The sequence below is a fragment of the Miniopterus natalensis genome, chromosome 19 (genome assembly GCF_054644295.1).
Source record: "Miniopterus natalensis isolate mMinNat1 chromosome 19, mMinNat1.hap1, whole genome shotgun sequence".
In the NCBI taxonomy this organism is placed as follows: domain Eukaryota; kingdom Metazoa; phylum Chordata; class Mammalia; order Chiroptera; family Miniopteridae; genus Miniopterus; species Miniopterus natalensis.
Window position 1 is genome coordinate 11,381,736 of NC_142099.1, and position 23,290 is coordinate 11,405,025.

A 23,290-nucleotide genomic window follows, 5' to 3' on the forward strand; every position below is an offset into this window, starting at 1 on the left:
TGGATGTGTGTCTTTGTACCTGGGAGGTGAATGCTGGGGATATCCTCTGCCCTAAGGGAAAAAAAAAACAAGTTCTGGTGTCTCCTCTAACTCTCAAAGAAGACATCTACTGACCTTGCTAGTCCCAGAAACTTTAGAAGATGGAGGTGTTATAAACACTTCCCAATTCCCTGGGTTCCATCTGATCTGTTGTAAAGGGCCTCTAAAAAGTGAGGCAAAGAAAACTCCAGCTTCAGCCTCTAAATTGTGCAGTTAAATGGTTTCTTAATAATATGTGGACCTCCAAATAATTGAGGAAAAAGAATGAGAAAACAAGCCAAGGATTTCAAGATAGATATATAATTTTAATATTTAATTTAAAATAAAAATCAAGGCTGGATTGGTTTGGGAGAAAATATCTGATTTGCAGAAAATTTTTTAAATCATGAAATTACAAGTCATTGGTTAGAACAGCCTTCTTCTTCCCCCAGGCTCTTCACAGAGCCTGCTTAGGAAATGAGGTGAATCATCTCCCTTACCTCCTCCCCTTTGGGCTCACCCCAAAACCCAAAGGAGGAATAGATCCTCCATTGCCTCTTCCCGTTTCTACCAAGTGTCAGCCTCTAGCCCCAGTTAGGAAGCCCTGTATCAGGTCCAAGCTCCTGAGACGAGGGTCCTTCGGTTCCCCACTGAGGATGGGCATATCTGGTCAGAGAAACCACAAGAAAGGCAACAGGGAGGACTGAAACCTTTGCTTTTCAACTCGTGTTGACAGTTATCAGGGTTCCCAGGTACAACCACCTTATAAACCCATCCATAGTCACAGAGGGAGAGGAGGAAGGATGGAAACCCTGAGCAGAACCAGGCCCCAGCATCTCATTATGGCGCTACCAAAGTCCCTCTCAGAGGGGCTTATCGGCAGAGAAGCCAGTAGCTCTCTCGACCAGTCACTGGGGCTGCAGGAAAGGCTGAGGGCCCCAGATGGGAAAAGGCTGGTCCTTGGAGAGGTATGAATGTGCAGGTATAAAAGGCAAGAAGAGCATCCTTATGTCCTCGCTGTGGCTAAGGCACTGAGAGGAAAGAAGGAATTTAGGAGTGGTGAAGATGGAAAGGGAAGGAGAAAGGGTCTCCTGGATCCACTTGCTTGGGGAAGACAAAAAAATAGGACTGGAGGGCAGTGGGGGCTACCATATGGGCCCCATGACTGTGCAAAAAGGAGCATTGAGGAGCAGGTAGAACCACGCCAGCGTGTCCATTACTTATAACGTTCCCCTCACCCTGCTCCAGAGTGGGAGGAAAGTAGGTTACAGGAGTCAAGGGAGCAGAATCACCTAGGGTATTTCCCTGAGCCTAAGGGTTAAGGGCTAAAGAAATAAAGCTTTACATACATGGCAATTTCTCTCCCTGTCCTGCTCAATCCCCCTCAATCTATATGCTGACCATCCTGCCTCTGTAAGAGAGGAGAGGGAGGGCTCGGCACTTAAGGGCTCAGGTGGTCTAAAATACCCACTCCCCCAGAGGAAAAGGAAAGTCCATCTACCACCTTAGCGCTGATACCCTTTTATCACCATCACTCACACCCCTCCCTGTCTCAGGTCTGAATGATTGGGTCCCCTGCAAGAATGAGGAATCTGAGGCAGGGCAGAGCAGGGCTGGCCAGGACAGGCCTCAAGCCGTGGTTTCTGGGCCTTGTGGACCTCGAACTAACAGGAGCTGGTCTGCAGGTTGCTCTCCGTAAGCAGTGATGCGATGGAGGAAGGATCATACACACTGTCGAATTCCTCATCTGAGCTCAGCCCTTCGTGTTGGAGGGTTGACTCAGCAGCTGAGCGGGAAGCTTTGCGCCTGAGTCAAAGAGAGGAATGAATACTGGTAATGGAGGGAGGTAGAAAGATTGAGATAGCCACATTTTTCATGCTAAAGAGACTCCCAATTCTTCTAAGACCTAAAGCTACTCCCAAGATCCCCTGCTAATCAGAGATTTGGGTAGATGGGATATAGAATGGGAGCTGGTATACTAAAAGGTAATCATACTGGCTTCCAGCCAGAAAGTCCCATCTGAGAGATCCTCCTCTCCCTAAATATCAGCCAGGAGAGCCCATCCCCTTCCTGCTCCACTGTCCCAATGGGGCAGGGGCAGAAAAGCAGCCCATACCAGGAGTCCTTCTCCAGAGCTTTGATTCGATTCTGGAGCTGTTCATTGACCTCATGCTGCTCCTCCAGCTCACGCTGGGCCTTCTTCCTCAGGCCGTCCAGTCGCTCAATTTCCTCTTCTGCTTCATCCACCTGCCGCTTCAAAGCCTTCACCCTCAGGCTTAGCTGGGCAAGATATCAAGTTCCCACATTAGAAAAGAGTATGCTGACACCGTGACCTAAGACCCTCCCCTATAGCAATTTTGACAAGGGATTGCTGCTCGTAGAAAAATGTTGTGACCATGGGCAAGTTCCCTAACCTCACAGGTTTGTCTGGGGGATTAAATAAGTTAATACATGTGTAATACTTAGAAAGAGAAGCTAGCACATCATAGGCACTCAACACATGTGCTTCCTATAACTCCTCTAATCCAGTTCTTTCAGTCAAGTCTCTGTTTCTATACAAGAAAAGTCTAAGTTTGGAAGATCTGTGAAATGGAGCCAATCTTGGCCTTCAAGCAAACGCAGTATGTACTGGCCGCAGAGTTGCTCGGCCTGGCTGTGGTCCTTACCTGGTCTTTCTGGTCATTGACATGCTGCCGCTCATCATCAATCTGGATGGACAGCTCTTTAACCTTTCGCTCCAGTTTTCGGTTGGTGGACTGCAGGACTGTCTTCTCCCTAAGATGGTGGGGTAGGGGAATGTCTATGGTGGTCACCATTCCTAAAGGAATCACCTACTTGGCCCCCTAGTGCCTCCAAGGACTCTTCTCAGTCATGAGCCCCACCATTAGACTGGGGAGGATCCAGGGCAGATCCAAAGAACTGGGGAGATAGACAGCATCTACATTTTAGAATTTCTGCAACTCTCTATAGCAAGAAAGAAGTTCTCCCAAAAGATCAGGCCAGGTGGGCCATGTCTGAGGTAGAAGATGGAGGAGGTCCCAGAGGAGAAAAGCCCAGAGGGAGAAAGGAAATATGGGTTCATCTCACCTCTCTTCAGCCTGCAGACGCTCCTGCAACTCCCGATTCTGGGATTCAAGCTGAGAGAGGCTGGTGTTGGGCTTCTGGAAGCTTTCTGAGCTGGCCAACCGGCTCTTCAAGTCCTTGTTCTGAGAAGGACAGGAAGCCTCCACAGTTAGCACTCTCCTTCTGATCCCTTCCATGGTCATTCTACCTACCTCTTGTTGTCTGCCCCCAACTCCCCACCCTTCCCCCTCACCTGTCTCTCCAGGGAGATCTTGTCACACTCCAGGTCCTGCCGAGCAGATCTCTCCTGCATGAGCTCTGTCCTTAGCTGGTCTATCTAGGGGATGGGCGAGAGGACCCAGACTTGGGGAGGGCTGTACATGAACCATCAAGCTGAACTAAGTGAGGCAGAGTAACTGTAGGATGCTCTCTGAACCCTGAATCCAGAGGTTCTGTCTCAGGGGTAGACACAGATGGAGAGTAAGGAAGGGGTTACCTGGTCCCGGCCGCGATTCACCCTGTCGGTCAGCAGCTCCACAGCGTTCCTCTCCTCATCTAACTCTCCCTCCAGCCTTGAGACTTTTTCCTGTGGTGAAGGGACAATAGGTTAATTTTGCTCCACATGCTGGACACCAGAATGACAAACTCCGATCAGGACCCTCTCAAAGCCCAGCCTCCAGACTTTTCTCTCTCACACAACCCCATAACCTGTTGGTCTTTGCCTCTGCCCAGAGCCACCACAGAGCTTGTGCCCTCTGCTGACCAGGTGTGGCATCAAGGGGAAAGAGTGGGCCTGCTCTGGTCTTGGCCCCTAGGCAGGATGACAGACCTCAGAATCTATCCCTCCGTGGGGCAGCCCATATTTCCCTAGTGGGAAAACAGAAACCAAAGTGCCCAAGCAAGGCCAAGATGGAGAGAGTCAGACCCTGAAGCACCAGGGTACAGACTGGAGGAGTACACTCAAGCCAGTACCATGTAGAGGCTCAGAGTATGGGCTCAGGGGCCAGCTGGTCTAGGGCTGAAAATCAGATATACTGCTTCCCAGCAGAGGGGCCATGGAGTTGCTTAACCTCCCTGTGTCTCAGTTTTCTCATCTACAAAACGGAGAAAACAAGACGCCCTACCCCACAGGGATATTCTGAGGATTAAATGAGTCAAGTGCTTGGCACAAAGCACAACACAGAAGTGTTTGCCACTGCTGCTACTATCATTATTATTATTATTATTATTATTATTGACAGACAGCAAACTGAAGACCATCAAACTGTTCACTCTAAAGGGGGGAAGCCACTGCTCAACTCCTGCCAACTGCTGCCATGCAGAAAATGCAGGACTTGAAGGTCAGTGTTACCAATATACCAAATGTATAAAAGCCAGATCCAAATTTTTATGTGACATCCATAAGTTTCTAAACATTGGTATTTAATTCAAAGTTCTTTAAAACACTGCAGTCAAACAAAGTCCATCAGCTGTGAGCTGCCAGTTTTTGATCCCTAGTAGAGAAAGAAGTTTGGAGTGTCCTGGCTCCTTTGCCCACAGAAGTCCTACCTGTGCCAGGCCCCAGGCTCCCTCTCCCTCCCACCACCATAGGCCACTACACAAAGTCCCCACCTCAAGGCCCTTGAATTGCCGGGTCCTGTCATCCTGGGAGCGCTTTTTGTTCTCCGCCTCTTGCTCCAGTTCCTTCAGCCGCTGGGCCAGCAGTTCCTTGTCCAGACGGGCTGCGTCCCGATCTGCCTGGGAATCCTGCAGGGCCTGCCGCAGTCTCTGGGTCTGAGCAGAAGGGAAAATGCAACAGCTCAGATAACTAAGGTGGGGACTGAGGGGTGGGGAAGTCCACAATTCTTTAGAATTGCCAGTGCATGGTGATAATAAAAAGCAGACTGATTTTTAGTCCATTTTATTTATTGCTTAAAAATTATCTACACAAACTGGAATCACCTGAGGAATTTTTAGACTACTGATCCTCAAGGATTATGATTTAAATGATACAAGATGCAGCTTGAGCATTGGAATTTTTAAACATCTTCCCAGGTGACTCTAATGGGCAGCTGAGTTTGAAAATCCCTGCTCTGCAGATAACACAACCCCTAGGGTGGACCACTCCCTCTACCCTCCCCCACCTTGGTATGTTACTCTAAGTGGTTAGACCTAAACCAGGGTCTTCCAGGATTCCTGGGCTAAATGTTTAATTAAGAGGCAATGACCTTCAAACCAAGGACACTAGGAGGGTTCCCACCCTCCTGCCACTTAAGCTCCAACCTCATCCTGAAGCCGGCTCAGACCCCCAGAGGTCTTCTCAGCTTCACTGGCCCAATCCTTGGCCTGGCGCTGGGCATCTGCCACCTCCCGCCGGGCCTTTTCCTTGTAATCCTCCAATTGGACCTGGAGCTGCTGCAGGGCTTGCTTAGAGTCGTCCCCAATCTGTTCCAGCTGAGACACACAGAAAAGAGTGTTTTTAGCACCCAACTCTTTAACAGATGCCTCTGTTTCTTCTCTGGGCCCAGGCTCCCAAGACTCTCCCAGAGCCTCCTTCGTGCCAAAGCAGCCCTCCCTTGCTCTGTCCTGGGCCTAGGACCCTGGTATGGCTACTAGTAATGTACAGATTGCCTAGGTTCAAATCCTGGCTCTACCACTTACTAGCTATGTGACCACAGGCAAGTTACTTATCCTCTCTGGGTCTCAGTTTCCCGTCTGTAAAACGGGATAATAATAGTACCTACATCTACATCACAAGGTTGCTGGGAGAATTACATTAGTTAATTATGTAAAGTACATACAATAGTGCCTGATACAGAGTAAACTTTAAATGACTTTATTTCAGCAAACCCAAAATTCCAGTGATAATAAGGTATACCACTAAGAAAAATTTGCCAACTGAACTACAACATACCATCAGTGATAAACCAAAACTCAACTTCAGAGATGATAAAATGTACATTTCAGAATTGATGAACTATACTAGGTGTTTGCTCTACTTTTATAAAGAGATTAGGAGGACAACCTTAGCTGAAAACAGCAATTTATTTCTTTTTCTTCCTTTCTCCTTCCCCTACCCCAAATATAAAATTCTCCCAATGAAGATGCTTATGTTTAGGTCTTAAAGACTTCTAAGGGAGAATTCCAGGAAATATTTCCAAGGATCAAAACAAAAAAGGAATGGGGTGTGCGGGGAAGGGCAAAAGCACAGAGGGGAGGTAGGAAGAATGCCACTCTCTGAAGATTTGACCTTGGCCTCTCCAACAATGAACTTGAGGAAAGCAGACAGCACACATTCTGACCCACATCCACCCTGTCCCCCCAGGTAAGCTTCTGAATGAGCTAGGCTTCTTCCTGAGCCCAGGCCGCCCCATGCCCCACCTCCTTGTTCAGTCGGTCCACAGTCCTGTCCAGCAAGCGCTTCTGCTCTTCCAGCTCAGCCTTGCCCCGCCGGAGCACCTCCCGCTGCTTCGCCTCCTCCTCAAGGGCTCGGTTTAGTGCGTGCTGCTCCTGCCCCATGCGGGCCAGCCCACGCTGGGCCTCATCCAGCCGCACTTCCAGTGCCCGCTTGGCTGCTGCCAGGCTCCCTTCCTCTTCCTGAGCTGCATTCAGGGCCTCCTCTAGCCGCTGCTTCTCTGCCTGGGACAGTGGGGTTGGACCAAGAGAAGGCAAAGCTTGGGCTCTAGCCATTTGGAGGTGAGTAGATGGGAGAGAGGAGGAAGAAACGGGTGAGCAATGGAAGTAGGCTCAGATGAAGTAGAGAAAAAATCAAGACACAGAACATGCAAAGGTTGGGAGATAAGAGACAAAAATGCCAGTGTAAAGACTGCGACGTTCACACCAAAACACACTCCAGGAAATAAAGCCAGGGTGAACAGAGGGTTTGGAGGCACATGGAACCACACTAAAGGCAAAATAAAAGTGATGGCTGAGTCTTTACCCAGGGACTAGAAGAGAAAGAATCCCAAAGAAGCCAACGAGGTCACCAGGAGCACTGACCTCTAGCCGCTGCACCTTGTCCCGAAGCCGCGCCTCCGCCACTTCCCCACCCTCCGCCAGGCCTCGAGCTTCCTTCAGCTGCTGCTCCAGACCCAGGATGCGCCGTCGGAATTCGTCATTTTCCTCCTGGGTCTCCCGAAGCGTTGTTTCCACTGCTGCCCGACGTTGCCCCAGCACTGCTGCCTCTGCCTCTGCTGCCATCTGAGCCTGCGGCCGTTCAGAGTGGCGGCTCAGACCCCATGGCTCAGGGTTACTGACTATTCCCAGGAAAACCACCCCAAAAAGAGGCAACAAGAACTGGACTGAAAGTAGGGGAGTGCCGCCAACCAGAGGCTTCCCGGAGACCCCCACCCCTACAGAGATGCAGTGGGAATCACCAGGTAAAGACCGGCCTCCCCCTGCCAAATCTTGGCTGCTTCAACCACACACACACCTAGGACCAAGGCGCTGGTCTGTACATACCCATGACAGGTAATTTTCCACGCCCTCTGGCTCCTCAGCCCTCCAGACCCCTCAGCCTCCACCTCCTAAGTCCTGTGCCCACTCCCCTTGCCTTGGAAGCCTCTTCACAGTCCTGTCTCAGTTGCTGGAGGGTCTTTTGTAGCTGGACGTTCTGCTGTTCCAGCCCCCGGCCTCGATCAGCCTCGACCCTCAGCTGCTTCTCCAACTCCCGCTCCCGGTGTCGTCCAGCCACCTCCTGGCTCTGCAGCTCTGCCCGCAGCTCCTTAAGTTCCTCTTGTGTCCGGCGCAGCTCCTAGAAGGGAAGGGGAATGGTGACAGGGCAGAAGGCCAGCCTGGGATACCAGAATGTGGAGAAACTGAAATCTCATACATTGCTGGAGGGAATGTAAAACGGTGCGGCTACCTGGTGCAGTTTCTCAAAAGGTTAACCATGGAGTTACCATATAACCCAGCAATTCCACTCCTCGGTATATGCCCAAGAGAACTGAAAACATATATTCATTATTCCTTATAGTCAAAACAAAGGAATGACCCAATGTCCATCAACTGGTGAACAGACCAATAAAATGTAATATATCCATATGATGGAATATTATTCAGTCATAAAAAGTGTTGATAATTGCTAAGACATGAGCAAACCTTGAAAATCATTACAATAGGTGAAAGAAACCAGACCTTGAAAAGTCACGTTATAGGAGTCCACTTAAATGTAATGTCCAGATAGGCAAATCCACAGACAGAAAGTAGATTAGTGGTTGCTAGGGGGTGGGGAGAGTGGCTGCTAATGGATATGGGGCTCTTTTGGGGATGATAAAATGTTCTGTAATTTGAGAGTGGTGATGGTTGTACAGCTTTGTGAATATACTTAAAACCACTAAATTATACACTTTATAAGGGTGAATTTTATGGCATAAGAAATAAATCTCCATTAAAAAACTATGTGAAGTGAGAGTAGATGAGGGTATGGATAAAAAAGGATTGGCTATTAAAAAATATTTTGAAAACCAAAATATTTGACACAATAGATAGTGGTGCTGCCTTGATTTCTTTTTAAAAAAATTAAAACTTGAGCTCTGGTTCTAAATCTTTAGCTATTAGCTACTTCTGAAATTCAGAAAGTACCATAATTAGGCTGAAAGGTTACATAACACATAGTAAGTCTTCAATGTGAGAAACTAACAGAACTAATTACAAAGAAAAAGAAAAAATAGCAGTGTATGGTCTATATTGAACTGAGTTAGTCTGTTTTCTTAATGTATAGTTTGTTTATTGGCTAAATGCTAATAAAATACACTTAATGTATGTGATAAATGAAACATTAGTTATTACTTTTTAGCTTTATCCAACATAATATATCAACTGAGATTGTCCAGAGGAATGTCCAGGTTCACTATGTCAGCTAATACAGTGAACAGATTTCAGACTATCCTTGATATTTGTTCAATTCATAGCAATTATTTAAATTAAATATCTTAAAATTTTAAGAGTACTTTTGATTTCATAACCACCCAAAGTATATTTGGTTAACATTTATTTTGCTTTTCTCCACCAAATTTTTTTTTTTTAAATATATCTTTATTGATTTCAGAGAGAGGACGGGAGAGGGAGAGAGATAGAAACATCAATGATGAGAGAGTCATTGATCGGCTGCCTAGCCCGCAACCCGGGCACGTGCCCTGACCGGGAATCGAACCCCGATTGCCTGGATCCTAGGTAGACGCTTAACTGCTGAGCCACGCCCGGTCGGGCTCCACCAAATATTTTGTGGTAAGCTCAGGCATTTATGTATTTGGAAAATCATCATTTAAAAAAATGGTTACCTTGATTACAACTAGGCAGTCTTATAGGAAGGCATGATAAATAAGTATTGATTAATACTTGGTAACTGAGCACCTATTATGTATAGCACTTGAAACCAACATAGTGAGTCAAAGAGATGCAGGCCTAGGATACTCAGGAGGCCATAAATGCCAGTTCCCTAAAATAAAATTATGTTCTCAGTTTCTAAATCACCCAAAATAATTAGTTGCTTTCTTGTCCTTCATATACTAGGAATATGAAATTATTTGTGTGTTCACTTCAATTTTATGCCCTTAACATTTATGAAATATCCATATATGATAAAACATTTCATTCTGTGTCTAGATTCTATATTGTCTAAGCAGCTTTCAAATTACCATTTGGCTTCCCATCTAGGTCAGCTGGCCATGCCAACATGAGTATTCCAGTCTATGTGACAAACAATTCTCATTGTGGGTAAATAAACTAGTATTCTAACTGGAAACATTTGTTTCATAAATGTAGTTGATGAGTACCCTCTGAGAAACAGAGCAGCTCTTGCTATGTGACCAAGTTAGGTTTCCAAGCTTGCAAAAAATGACCCTGTTTCACAAACCCACCTAAAATGCTGCTACCCATGAGGTCTCTTGATAAATTACTCAACCTGGACACTGAGGGCCCTTTCCACTAAAAACTTCTATACTCAATGAGACCAGCCTTCAACCCTGCTGGATCAAAGACTGTGTGCTGGGAAGAAATAAGGCCGAGCAGGCAGGATGGGACCTGCAAACCAAGCATGAGGGGGATAGCCACATTCGTGTGGCGACCCTCTTGGATAGGTGAGGCAGGCTCCTACCACCCCAACATGCCCTACTGCCCCCCAACTCCCAAATACCTTCTTGAGCTCCTCCACCTGGCGAGGATCTCCAGCACCAGCTCGGGCCTGCCCTAATTCCCTTTGTAAGGCCTCTATCTTCTCCCCAAGCTCCTCTTCCATCTCCTCCTTCTCCATACGCAGCTGTAGGAGTCTGGGTCCAGACAGGTGAATTAAAAGGGAAAAGGGACAGGGTCAGACCTCCTGCCTGGGAGAGGTTAGCGGGACAATGAAAACCACCTCCCTGGAGGCTAATACACTGGGTACCCAGTCTCAGGATGGAAGAAAGTGGATATAAAAAAGAGCATTAAAAACATCTTGCATCGATGTTTCTCTCTCTCCCCCCACTCTCTCTGAAAAAGCACTGGAAAAAATATCCTCAGGTGAGGATTAACAACAACAACAACAAAAGAGCAGCTTGAGAAATGGGAGAGTAGAGAGCACAGCATGGGTGAAAAGGAAGTAGGATATGTATAGGAATCATGGATAAGTGTCCCTGGGAGAGGGGCAAGGTCCTTACTCTTGCTTGGTGGCTCTAAGCTCCTCCTTGTTCTTCTGAAACATGTTCTGCCAATGCCCTGTCTCCTCTGAGGTCTCCTCCAGCTCCCTCTGCAGCCCCCGCACCAGGGCAGACATCCTCTGCTTCTCAGCCTCTAAGGCTGCATGGTCCTAGGGAAGGGGAAAGTCAGGGGACCAGGAGGCTCAGACAGGAGAGCTCGCTTCAAACCAGTGTGAGTATGTAGAAGGGCAGGCTCAGGCCCAGAGGGCACCAGAGGCCCTGGCACCCGGTGAAACCTGGTGCGATGCTAACAGAAGGCTCTGCCCCCCAAGTCACAGTCTACCCCACCATTATCTACAGGAAGCCTCCCCCCATTATTTCCCCATGGGGTTTTGATTACACACCCTCTGGCACTTCTGGCCTGCACACTCTCTTCCACCCTTATAAGTTTCCTGACCAAGGTTTTCATTACATCTCAGGTGTGTCTTTTTAGGGGGAGTTCCAGTTACAACCATGAAAAGTCCAAAAACACCAAGGCCTCTGGACAGCCCCTTTCCAGCCCCTGCTCTGTTCACATGCCTGGGTTGCATCTTGCATGCTCCGACGAAGCTGCTCTGCATCTCTCTGGTACTGCAGTCGGACATTCTCCACCTCCTGGTCACGGGAGGCCACCTCCTCCTTCAGGGCCCCCTTCAGGGCTGTCAATTCCCGCTCCCTCAGCCTCAGCTGCTCCTCTACCCGCTGTTTCCCCTCCAAGACCTCTTCAAGAAGTTCCCGGGTCTCTAACAGGTCCTGGGGAAAGTGAAGGCGCAAGTACAGAGGTAACCACCTGTTAGGATCCACCTGTCTAGTCATTCATTCAGCCAGCCAATCAAAACATACTTACTGCACCCTGTAATCTGTTAGGCATGGTACGAGGCACTCTCTGCCCTCCAAGACGCCTTGTTATGATAAAGGAAACCCACCATTCTGAGCTCTTTTGGGTCTGTCTGAAAGCATACTAAAGGGTACTCCCATACTTTGAGGATGCTCTAGGTGAAAGGAAGGAGAGTCTGGAATACCCAACCCAGTTCCCTACCTTCATTAGTGCTTCCTTAGCAGGCTCGGGACCCTGGGCATGTTTCAGCTTGTCCCGCAGCTCCATCACCTGGGTCTCCAGCCCATGTCGTACCCTTTCACCCTGGTCCAGGAGGAGCTTCATGTTCTGGAGCCTAATAATTAACAGATGACATTATTGAGCACTATGTGTCAGGCAGTTTTCTGAACACTTTATATATATTAATTCATTTAAACTACCTTTAAGTTTTTGTTCAAATCTTAATAAGATCTTCCCTAACTACCTTACTTAATACTGTAACCTGCTCCCCCACAACCTGACCCTCCTGGTCTGCTATAACGTACTCTACTTACCACCTCCTCACATATGAAAAGTTTATTTAAGAATATGTTTATTGCTTACAATCTGTTCCCTCTCACTAGCAACTATGCTTCTGAAGAGCAGGGCTCTTCAACTGTCTGGTTCACTGATATACCCCAAGACTCTAGATCAGTGCCTCACACACAACATTCATTACAAAAACATCTGCTGAATGGATGACTGAATCCTCACAACAGTCCTGTGAGGTAGGTATTATCATTAACCCCATCTTACAGATGAAAAACCTGAGGCACAGAGGCACACCAGGTAGCCTAACTCATGCACCATGATCATTACTGATAGAGAAGGTAAAGAGAGAGGTCCTACCTAACTTTATACCATCTCTGTCTGCCTCTTTCAGCTTCTGGAGAATTCCCGGTCTCCCTTGGCCTTAGGGCAGTCTCTAACTCTGACCTAAGCCCCATGCAGCCCCACGTGCAACATCAGCTGCACTCACTCCTTAGTGCTCTGCTGGGCCTCCCCCATCCTCCTCTCCAGCAGCTGCTGCAGTCGGCTGCACTCTTCCACCTTCTCCGCCAGCTGCCGCTCCAGCCCAACCCGGGATGGCTCTAGTTTCTGCCGCTTCTGGAAAAGGAAAGGAAAGCAGGTTGAGTAGGGAAAGCCTCTCAGAATGATGGGAATTCTAACATTTATTGACACTCACTATATGACAGGCACTGTACTAGGGAACTTATGCAGATTATCTGCGTTTAATCCTCATAATAAGCCTTGGTATTTGTGATGGTTTAAAATACATCCATAAATTTTTTGACATTCCTTTCAAAAGGGGAAGCCTCTCCCCTTCAGTACGGGCTGGACTTAGGGACTCTCTTCTAACAAGTAGAGAAGTGGGAAATGACATCTAGCTTCTGAGACTAGGTCATAAAAAGGCATCGAAGCTTCCTCCTTACCTTCGCTTTTATTTCACTCACTCTGGGGGAAGGTAGCTGCCATATTGTAAGGGACACTCAGGCAACCCTATGAAGAGGTCTACAAAGCAAGGAACTGAGGCCTCCAACCAACAGCCATAGCATGAGCCATTTTAGAAGTAGATCCTCCAATTCCAGTCAAGTCTTCCAATGGCTGTAGGTCCAATCAATATCTTGACTGGAACCTCATAAAAGACCCTGAGACAGAACTGCCCAGCTAAGCTGCTCCAAAATTCCGGGCCCTCAGACACTGGGAGATATTTGCATTAAGCTGTTCAGTTTGAAGGTAATTTATTACACAGCAATAGATAACTAATACAGTTCAATTATTATCCCCACTTTACAGTCAAAGGAACAGAGGTTTAGAACAGTTAAAGAACTTGCCCAAGGTGTTACAAAGTCAACAATTAAGGGTACCAAGATTTGAACTGTTAGTTTGATGCACAGCTCACTATTTAACTATGACACTACACTACTTTCCAGAAAACAAAAGGAGTTACAATCCAACACTTACTGAGCATCAACAATATACAGGCAGTACTGTAAGAGTTGGAAGCAGTATTTTAAAGGGGGTCGGGGGGGAGTGTGGAGTATATAGGCTTTAGAACAACATTAACCCGAGTTTTTAAATGTCTTCTCTGCAACTTACTACCTTGAGCAATTCACTTAACCTCTCTGACCTTCAATTTTCTCATCATAAAAAAAGTCCAGGATGCCTAGTTTTATACTATAATTACTACACAGTATCCAGGACAGCACCTACTACAAAAACTATACTCAGTAAATAACAGCTACTATTATCGCCATCATTATTATGATAATGAAAAGAATTGAGGTAAGTAATTTGCTCAAGATTTATACAGCCAGTAAGTGGCAGAGCCAGAATGGGAACTGCCAAAGGAAATGGAATGAAAAGTAGCTGGACTCCTGATGAATGTGTTCCTCTCTCAGCTCTAGAGAAGCTCAGAGGCCCTTGCTGGGACTAGCACACACTCTTGTCTTACAGGACATGAGTGCTTGTTCCATTGTTTGGAGGAGCCAGTCCAGGCCAAGGTTTTTTCCCCTGTGGTTCTTCATCCCTCCTGTGCCTCTAACTTCTCCTCACCTTCACCTCTTCATCCAGCTTTTGCTGTAGCTCCTCCACTTTTCGAGTGAGTTCACCCTGCCCTGCCAGAGCCTTAGCAGAACCAGAAGAAGCCATCTGCCAGAGACATGAAGGGAAGGAAGTGAGTGCACGTCCAGATCCTGAGGCCCAAAAGGCCCTAACCCTGACCCTTGCTCCCAACCACAAAAAGGCCACTTACCACCAGAGGCTGCATCTGCTCCAGCACCAAACTGACTTTCCTCCTCACAGACATTTCACTTTCTGGGCTTCTGGAGGGTAAAAAGGAAGGTTAGGGGAGGAAAGAGGTGGCAGAGATGAGGAAAGTTAAGGTAAAGAGCACGGAGGATGGGAAAGGAAGCCAGAAGGAAAAGGAGGGAGGCCCCCACTCACCCCTCCCTCAGGATGCCATAGATGGTGGCCTTCACATGGTCCACACTGCCTGGTGGGGTTGCCTCCTGCTGATCTCGAAGAAGGTCTGGAGTTGATTTGAGCTGCAAAAAAAGTACACCCAAAGAAATGAGAATATTAAGCCAGAAGCCTATATGGGGTTCAGATGGACCAGAAGTAGTAATTAGAAGACAAGACCCTTCAAGCATGAACAAGCCTGAAGTGGGGTAAAGAGGCAACACTGCTGAAGCCTGAGCCACAGATCAGGGAGAGGTCCAAGCAGGATACACCTCTTACTATTGTTACAAACCAGCTTTTCCTCAACAAGCAGATCTCAACCAGCTGTGAGCTGTGCCACAAGTAGTTTTGCACTAATGACAATCAATGTATTAGAGTTTGTAAATGACTTACTATTAGAATGGGCTTCACTTTGTCTCACTCCCCCACTTATTTGCATTCCTGAGTGGGAGACAAAGGTGGGAGTTTTGGCAAGAACACCAGGGAGCTGCTCATATCCTCCAAGCCTGCCTTATGCTACTGTCCTAGTAAATGCTAGTGACTGAGGCACAATTAATGGCTGGGCAATGACAAGTAACTGTCGATGCTTGTGAATGGTGATTTTATAGTTAACTCTATTTCCTTTACAATTTTGCCCATGGAAATCTTGTCCATGTGGATGGGAAAAGTGAAAGACAAAAGGTAGAGACTTTCTGCCTTCAGTTATTTGAATCAGCAAGGGGTCCCAGGGCTGGTGGGTCAGAACTGACCAGAAGGGGCCAGGGTTTGAGAGCTGCAGAGGGGTGGGGACTGACCTGCAGCATTGCAGGGTCCTGTGTTTTTCCTCGTGGCTCCTCAAAACTCTGAAGGACCCAGTCCTGGGTCTGACGGGAACGGCTAAAGCCACTGAGAGGGCTCTGGCTCTGTGCTGGTTGTTTCAAGCTGCCCATGTGGTTGCCATGCTTTGTGCTAGGGCTCCAGTGGGTGGGAGATCGCCGTTCCCGTTCCTCAAGGGTGTCCCGTGGGAGCCGGTTGTCCAGGCTCTGGCTCCGCTTGCGCTGTTCAGGGGGCACTGAACGCATGCGGCGGCCAGTCCGGCCCCGGGCCTGGCCCCCATGGTGACTGTCAAACTTGTTGATGAGTGAGTCCACTGAAGAGAGATGAGCAGTATCAATGGTGCTCCCTGGGGAAGCTCCTTGGGGGACCAGCTCCAGCATGCTGGTGCTCCTGTTGCCAGGATCCATAGGGGCAGGGCCTGTCAGCGAGGCCTGGGACTGGGAGCGGAGGAGTCGTCCATTCCAGTGGGGCCCAGGCTCCTCATCAGACATGCTGTCCTGCAAGCGGCCAGAAAACTGCTCGGCCCGAGAGTAGGATCTCTCAGGGAGTTCGGAGTCGGAGCTCAGAGCTCCCGGGGCACCTCGGTTGTTGGGTCCCTTGATTTGGACCCCAAAGGAGTCGCCACCTTTCTCCCCGCTGTTGAGCACCACAAAGGGCTGTCCAGCGATGCCCTGTACACGCACAGCTACCCCATAGGTACTGGCTCTTGCATCCTTAGCTGGGCGTCGCCCCCCATGACGCGGGGTGCCCATCTCTGTAGTACCCACTGGTTCTGTGATGAAGCGAATCTGGACTCCATGGTCTACAGGGCTCCGAGGCTCAGCCATGGTGAATGCCTGCTCCATGGGCAGGAGGGGTCCTAGAAGATGAAGAAAAGAGTGTAAGCTGAGGGACTGGAAGCAGAAACCCAGAAACCTCCCCTACCCAGCTTTTGTGATTGTATTGTCAGTTCCTTCTATGTAAAATAGTCATTCTCACACTTGATCTGAGCAGCAGAAGCATCCCAAAGGCCTATGAAAACAGACTACTGGACCCACCCCCAGAGTTTTGATTTAGTAGGTCTGCAGTGAGGCCATTTTTCAGAAATGGAAATCCTCCAGCTTCCAGGTGGTGCTGATGCTACTGGTCCAGGGACCACACTTTGAGACTCAGTGACCCAGAAGAATCCATTTCCTCTGATACAGATTCAGGAGCTTGGCTTTGTGAAGAGTTTAAAGATTTTGCTTGATCTTCACACATACACATGCACTACCACGGGCCTCCCCCACCCCAGTGAAGGCAGAACCCAAGCCCTGCCTAACAGACACCTCCATCCCAATGGACCAATGGGGCTGCACTCCCACAGCTCATTTCAAATACAGGTATTCCATCCCATTTCTGGGAGAATACTTAAGCTGATGGCAGTGATGCATCTGGATTGGAGGAACTGAGAGCTAGGGACAGGGATGGGGAAGTGACTGGCTTTCTATTCTGTATCTTTTTGTTCCTTTTGAATTTGGAACCTTGCAGATGTGCTGCCTATTCAAGAAAAAGATGTAAATAACGTGTAAGAGTGCCAGTCCAAGGGCCCCAGGAGGGCAGACTTGTGCCACCTCACCTGAGGGCCAGAGCCAGGAGCACCCACAGACCAGCTCCCCAGTCCACATTGCCCAAGCTCAGAGTCAGCAAATGGAATGTATTGCAGGTGTGCTCTGGCTCCCGAAACTTGGGGAGGAGCAGTTCTCCAAGCTTCTGCTAATCTCCACCAGAGCCTCACATCAAACTGGAGGAGGATCCTCTAATGTGCCAGACAGAAACACGAACATACCCAGCTGAACCTCCCTGTGGAGCTCTGGGCCAAGGAAACTTAGCAGGGACCCTTTCAGGGATTCTAGAAGCACTAGGGAGCCCAGGAAATTGGTGAGAGGAGGTGGGGCCAAGCTCCAGGTGAGAAAGGGCTTGGTGGGAGAGTTTCCTGAAGAAGGAAGAACATTCCTAGCATTCCAGGTCCTTCCTCTCCAGAAGGAACAGGGAGGAAGGAGCCCCTTATTGGGAAAAGAAAAAAATCTCAACACCTTTTTCTGTGCTGAGGCTCCTTTAGAGCACATAATGAAAGCAAAGCCCCCTCCCACCAGGAGACAGCCCTCCCAAACTTTACCACAGAATCTCAAGAGGTTCAAATGAACACCTTAAAGCCCACCAATGAGCCCAAAGACCCCTGTCTTCCACTATTGGGCCACTGGGAAAGACCTTAACCAATCTCTGACTCAGATACCCTGAACAGCTGGCTATTTAGTTGGCAGGGACCTATGTTGGAATTCAAGTAAGGAATGGAACCAGAAAAGAAGCCACAAGGCAAAGGGGTAAGTTTTCCAAACCACTTATCCAGTAGACAAGGCACTGGACTAGAGTGAGAATCTGGCCTGGAATACTAGCTCTGCTCTTCACCTGATGTATATAACCTTGGGCAAATCACAACTTTTCCCAGCCTCAGTTTCCTTGTCTTTAAAATGGGTATAATGATAATACCTCACGTGGTAATTACCAATGAGAATTATACAATAATTACATGGGTGTATACAACTGTAAAAATTTATCATTATACACTCAATATTTTTGTACTTTATTTACTTCGGTTCTACTTTAATAAAAATGACAAGATATTAAACATGAATGCACCTCGCAATGTATGCCTGTCATGAAGCTGACATGTTACCCTGCACATGCGCTGCTCCTTCCAACAGGACTTTCCTAGCTTTACCTGGTTCACAGAAGGATGTCACTTCCTCAGAAGTCTTCCCCAACCACTCCTCCTCACAAACTAGGTCAGAACCATGCAATATGCTCTACAGTTATCTTTCAGTGAGTCCATCTCAGCTTATTTTATATATTTATCACAGTGATGACTTGTTTCTTGTCTCCCCCACTAGACTGTAAGCTCCTAGAGGGCAAAGGACCATGGCTCTCAGCTGACTCTTGTGTCCTCAGGACCTGGCACATGGTAGATGTGGATAAATACTTGCTAAAGGTTTATCTTGAACCAAGCAGCCTCACATAGAAGTGGGATTTACCCAAAGATTCCTCATAGCCATTTCTCATCTGCCCTAGTAACAAGATCTCTTCCTGGCCTGGACTCCTTGCCCGACTCTGTCATAATTTTGGAACCAGATGTGCCTAGACTGCCAGCTCTCAGAAGTCACATTATTTATTCATGATGCAGCTCTACCCTGCCAGTACCTTTACTGATCTTCAAGATCCAGGTCAAGAAGTTCCCAGTCTTGGCTCAGCAGAGCGCACAGCCCCTTGCTCACCCAAGAGCACCAAGTTGTTCAGAGGCAGCCTCCAATGCACCCCCCCCAGGTCCGGGTGACTTTCTAACCTCAAACACCTTCAGTCCCACGATGTGTGGGTCAGGGGCCAGGAGGGCGGAAGCAATCTTCAGGATGGGTCAGAAGGCTCTAAATGATTCAACAAGGAAAACCCGAAACCTATCCGCCTTCAGTTACGGAGGACAGCGGGGCGGGGCCAGGGAGCAGGGCAGCTCCAAGGCCTTGCGCAAGCCCCAGAGGCAGGTAAACAGTGATAGCGCCAGGCAACATGGAGTCCAGAGCCTTCACTTTCACCAGATGCCTGATCCTGCTTTTCTCTCCCCTGGCATGTGCCCAAGGCGCTCCTCACCAACTGTACCCTGGGAAGAGACCAGGCCGCAAGTAAATTCAGCTTTATCTGTCTGCCTCTGCCATTCCTGTCTGCAAGGAGGGGAAGGACACTGCACTGGTACCAAACAGCCACTTGTCCCTGAGTTACTCATTAGCCTGCCCTTCCCCAATTCCATCACCTCTGGCCCAGCCATAGAGTCTGGCTCCCAAGGAGGAGTGACAGAGTCTCTGCACTACTGGCAGGAAGTGGGGGTGGGGTGGTTTGGGGTGTGCAAAAGAACTGATAACCAGGGCTGGGGAATATGCTAGATGCTACATAATTGGCATATTTAGAAAAAGGGAGAACTGGAATAGAGTTTAGACTCCCCTCAGAGGTAACAAGGAAAGCACATGATCAAAATAGAAAAGGACAGCTTAGTGACCTTGACCATTCAGCTCCTATTTTCTCATAGTCACAGAGATAAGAAGGCTCTCTGTGGATCCAAAAAGAACCCCTCGAGTGGACTCCTGGCTAGGTCCACTGAAAAAGCCGAAACCTGAGAGCCAGGCTAGAGCTGCTTGGCCAGTGGGGGAAAAAACACAATGAGGAACTGGGCCCCTGCAAACTGGCTGGACTGGTTTGAGAGGCAAGGGGTAGGGGAGGGCCAGAGAGACTCCACTGGCAGCTAGTAGAGCAGACCTGAGATATTCCACACCACAGAGGAGGCAGAGGGGCAAAACCATGGGCAGCGACTCTGTCTAGCCTACATGCCAAGGCCACAGCTCTGAAGGAAGAGGCAGAAGGTAGGGAGGGAACAGGCGGGAGGAGCAGATGCACAAAGAACCTAGTGAATGACAGGCCAGTGTGCGGCAGGAAGACTTTTCCTCTCTGTACTCCTCCCTCTCAAGTCCCCAAAGATGCATTCCTGATCCCACACTTACCTTGGCTACCTCCCTGGACCTTAGTTCTCCCCTCCCCCGCACAGGGAACCGAGCCCTACCTCTTTCTCACCTCCCATAGAGGTGAAGGCATGCAGGTCAGCCTGGGGAAAGCAGGAAGGGTTCTAGGAAGCCAGAATCCTCTTAGGGTGAGGCAAGTCTCTGGATTATCAGTCCCCTAGTGCCAGCCCCCCACTCCCAAATATTTAAGATGAAAGAAGAGGTGCAGAGACACGTGTAGGCAGCCTGTCCACAACATAGTGGTTGCTAATTATTTCCCAATTACAACTTTCCTCAGGCAGGACATCAAAGGGGCCAAGCTAAGGCTGGCTTTGGTTCCCTTACCTGCCTTAGGCAAGGGAATCTGCCTCAGAAGTCTTCGTCGGGGACCCAGAGTGCACCTCTCATCCACCTGGAGACTTGGAGGTGCTAACTCCCCTAGTCCTGTGGTCTCCTGAAGAGTCCTGTCTATTTCCTACATCACTAATGCCTAACTGCCAGTCTGGTCTGGAAGTCACTAATCCAACATCACTAATACCTACACCATCATGGTCTGGGAGTCAGGGATGCCCAGTGTGGTTTCAGGGAGTAATGGGAATCTTCTGAGAGGCATCAAGGAAATTGGTTAGGCTTCCAAGCATCACCCCATGGCCCCATCTAAAAGCATAGAAGAATGCCCTGGCTGGTTTGGCTCGACAGTTGGAGCATCAGCCCGCAGACTGAGGGGTCCTGGGTTCGATTCCAGCCCAGGGCATGTACCTAGGTTGCAGGCTCGATCCCCGGGCCCCATTAGGGTGCATGCAAGAGGCAACCAATTGATGTGTCTCTCTCACATCGAGGTTTCTCTCTCTCTCTTTCTCTCTCCCTTCCACTCTCTCTGAAAAAGCAATGGAGAGAATGCCCTCAGGTGAGGATTAAAAAAATAATAATAGAATAAAATAAATAGAAGCACAGAAGAAAGCACCTGTGCTCAGGGGAAGGGCTTGATTTGCCCCCAGAAAGAGGCTCATTATAAAGAAATAGTTCTAGATATTGCATAGGCCTAAGAACCTCGTTTCCTAGAAGCCCTCCCTGGGAGAGCATTCTTTCACGGGGCAGAAGGAAAAATTCTCCCTGGCATGGAAGCAAAGAGGACAGAAACTGAAAGCCTTAAATAGTTTCACACTTAGCAAAGGGATTCTGCGCCCCCTTCTTCTGCCCCTCAGTGTCGCTTATTCGCATCTGTCTTCACCTGTGGGTGAATGGTCAGAGAAAGTCCACACCTCAGAGCCACTTCAGAGCCAGAGAGGCGTCAGCAGCAGCTACCCCGGCAGTCAGGGGGCAAGAGCCTCGGGGAAACAGCGCCTTCCCGCGCCCTCCCCCTTCTGGCTCTGAACCCGGCGGCAGCTCCCTTGCCCCACTGAGGCGCCCTCCTTCCCCCCACCTGCCGGGCCTCCCACGGAAGTCTGCCCCTGGGACCGGGCGTCCGACCTCCGGAGAGATCCCAGCCCTGAAACGCTTTCCTGTCCTGGGAATAACCTTAGCCTCGGGTGCCCCTCACCTGGCACCGTCCCAGGCACCTGCCTCGGGCACCTCAGAGTGGGAACCAGCTCGAAATCAGAGCTCCCACCCTACCTCCCCTCCTTCCGTTTCCACCTCAGCACCTGTGCCCTGGAGGGACGCGTCACCGATCGCCACGACCCCCGCCCCTCAGGGATACACCTGAGGGCCCGCCGGCCTCTCAGGTGCCCTTGCCCCCACCCGGTTCACTCACCCCAGCCGAGCTCGGCGCTCCCGGGCTCGGGCTCGGGCTCGGGCTCGGGCACTGGCAGAGCTGCACTTGCGGCTGCCGGCCCCCCGCCCCTCAGTCTCCGGACTCTCCCTCCTCCTCTCTCCCCCTCCCACCAACCTGTTACTCCCCTCCGGAGCTCCACCCCCATTGGCCGTCACCACACGCCCCGCCCTCCCCGCCCTCCGGTTGGTCCGTTTCCCGCGAGGGGCGGGGCCGCCGCCTGCACCCCGACCCGGGGTCGCCCGCCTGGGTGGGCGGGAGGTGCGGGCCGGGTCACGTGGGCGGGCGGACAAGGCTGCGAAGGGCCCCGGGAGGCCATTTTGGGGGCCACCGGAGACCACCCCACCCCGGTCCGGGCCCTGGGACCCTCCGGCCAGAGCATCTTCTGACCTCAGCTGGAAAACAGCGCCCGGCCGCCGGTGCTCTCAACTGGGATCCGACCAAACCCCGTTCTGCCCTTCACCTACCTTCGCATAAACCAGATGACTCTTCCGTCACTTCTGCAGAAAATGCTCCCCGGCCCCCAGCGTCAGAGCCGCCTTCACCTCAGCTCGTCTCCCTTTTTCCCCAGCCTGCGCTGGGGCCCCCCCATCTAGGAGTCTCTTCCCCACCCCATGGCCGCCACAAAGCATTTTCCAGCCGTGTTGTACCTTTTTCACCATAGTGCTTATCACCTTCCAAATTATATAACTTAATCTTAGAAATCAGAGTCGCCGTTTGTCTTTTGTCCTCCGGTAAGTTCCCCCAGGGCAAGGATCTCTGGTGGTGTTCGCGGCTTTATCCCAAACGCCTACAACAGGGACTGGCACATACTAGAGGCTAAACAAGTATCTGCTGAGTGAATGGGAACGTGGGAGAGAGTTTACACTGAAGGGGAATGATCCTCCTTCTACACAGATTGTAAATCCACTTTTTAAAAAGTGGGGACACTGACCCCAGTCCCCAGGAGCGTAAAGCCGGGGGCCTCGGCAGACTAGAGGCCCGGCTAATGCACTAGCTGCGGCTCAACAGCACGGCTGCTCAAGTTCGCTTCCTAGGTTGTAACCGTTGCGATATGTAACAGATTCATTTAGTTTACGTCCCTAGGTATTGTCCTAGCTTTTTCAGTCAACAGATATTTAGTGTGTACGTATTTAGGGTTAAAGAAGAGCCTTAAATGCAGCTGACAGTCCGGTTCGTTCACAAAAGCTATTTCCTTCCCCTCCCCCCGGCAGCTAGGTGTGGGTCCTGGAGGGTAAAGTCCACCTACCAGTTCCTTAGCCAGGATGCAAAGTCTCTGCATTCCAAAGGAAGCTTTTTGTAAGGTTAGAGTCATCAAAACTGCCCCGGCCCTGGGAGGGAACTGCAAAAACGGTGTGGGGGTGGGGATCCGAAGGCTGAGCCGACCTCTGGGGCCGCCTGACCCGGGTGGGGGATGGGAGAGGTGTTAAAAGGTTTTCTTTTTTTTTTTAATGTGAGATTATTAAATTGACCCAGATATTGGAAAAGTGGACACGCCCAAGCTCTCTTGAGTAACACCTTAATAATTAGGATACTTAGCGTGTTTGTAGTAAATAAAAAGTAAGGGTGGTAAAGGAGACACCCACCCCAGCACTCTGAACATAGACAACAAGGAAAA

The 23,290-nt window shown here is 49.4% G+C and overlaps 1 protein-coding gene across 1 annotated transcript in view; it reads right to left on the reverse strand.

The window, feature by feature from the left end:
- Window positions 1–87: 87 nt before the first annotated feature.
- CGN (cingulin) overlaps window positions 88–23,290 on the reverse strand; it is a 38,389-nt gene continuing 15,186 nt past the window's right edge. Inside the window, exons 2-21 of the mRNA XM_016217621.2 lie at window positions 15,324–16,204; window positions 14,515–14,615; window positions 14,324–14,393; window positions 14,125–14,220; window positions 12,548–12,675; window positions 11,752–11,884; window positions 11,253–11,465; window positions 10,695–10,843; window positions 10,196–10,328; window positions 7,613–7,813; window positions 7,060–7,266; window positions 6,442–6,699; window positions 5,344–5,514; window positions 4,693–4,854; window positions 3,578–3,667; window positions 3,335–3,418; window positions 3,106–3,224; window positions 2,685–2,793; window positions 2,135–2,298; window positions 88–1,824 (exon numbers count right to left, since the gene is read on the reverse strand). Coding sequence (XP_016073107.2) covers window positions 1,683–1,824; window positions 2,135–2,298; window positions 2,685–2,793; window positions 3,106–3,224; window positions 3,335–3,418; window positions 3,578–3,667; window positions 4,693–4,854; window positions 5,344–5,514; window positions 6,442–6,699; window positions 7,060–7,266; window positions 7,613–7,813; window positions 10,196–10,328; window positions 10,695–10,843; window positions 11,253–11,465; window positions 11,752–11,884; window positions 12,548–12,675; window positions 14,125–14,220; window positions 14,324–14,393; window positions 14,515–14,615; window positions 15,324–16,190 — 3,597 coding nt within the window. The 5' untranslated portion in view covers window positions 16,191–16,204 and the 3' untranslated portion in view covers window positions 88–1,682. The remainder of the gene's footprint in view (window positions 1,825–2,134; window positions 2,299–2,684; window positions 2,794–3,105; window positions 3,225–3,334; window positions 3,419–3,577; window positions 3,668–4,692; window positions 4,855–5,343; window positions 5,515–6,441; window positions 6,700–7,059; window positions 7,267–7,612; window positions 7,814–10,195; window positions 10,329–10,694; window positions 10,844–11,252; window positions 11,466–11,751; window positions 11,885–12,547; window positions 12,676–14,124; window positions 14,221–14,323; window positions 14,394–14,514; window positions 14,616–15,323; window positions 16,205–23,290) is intronic.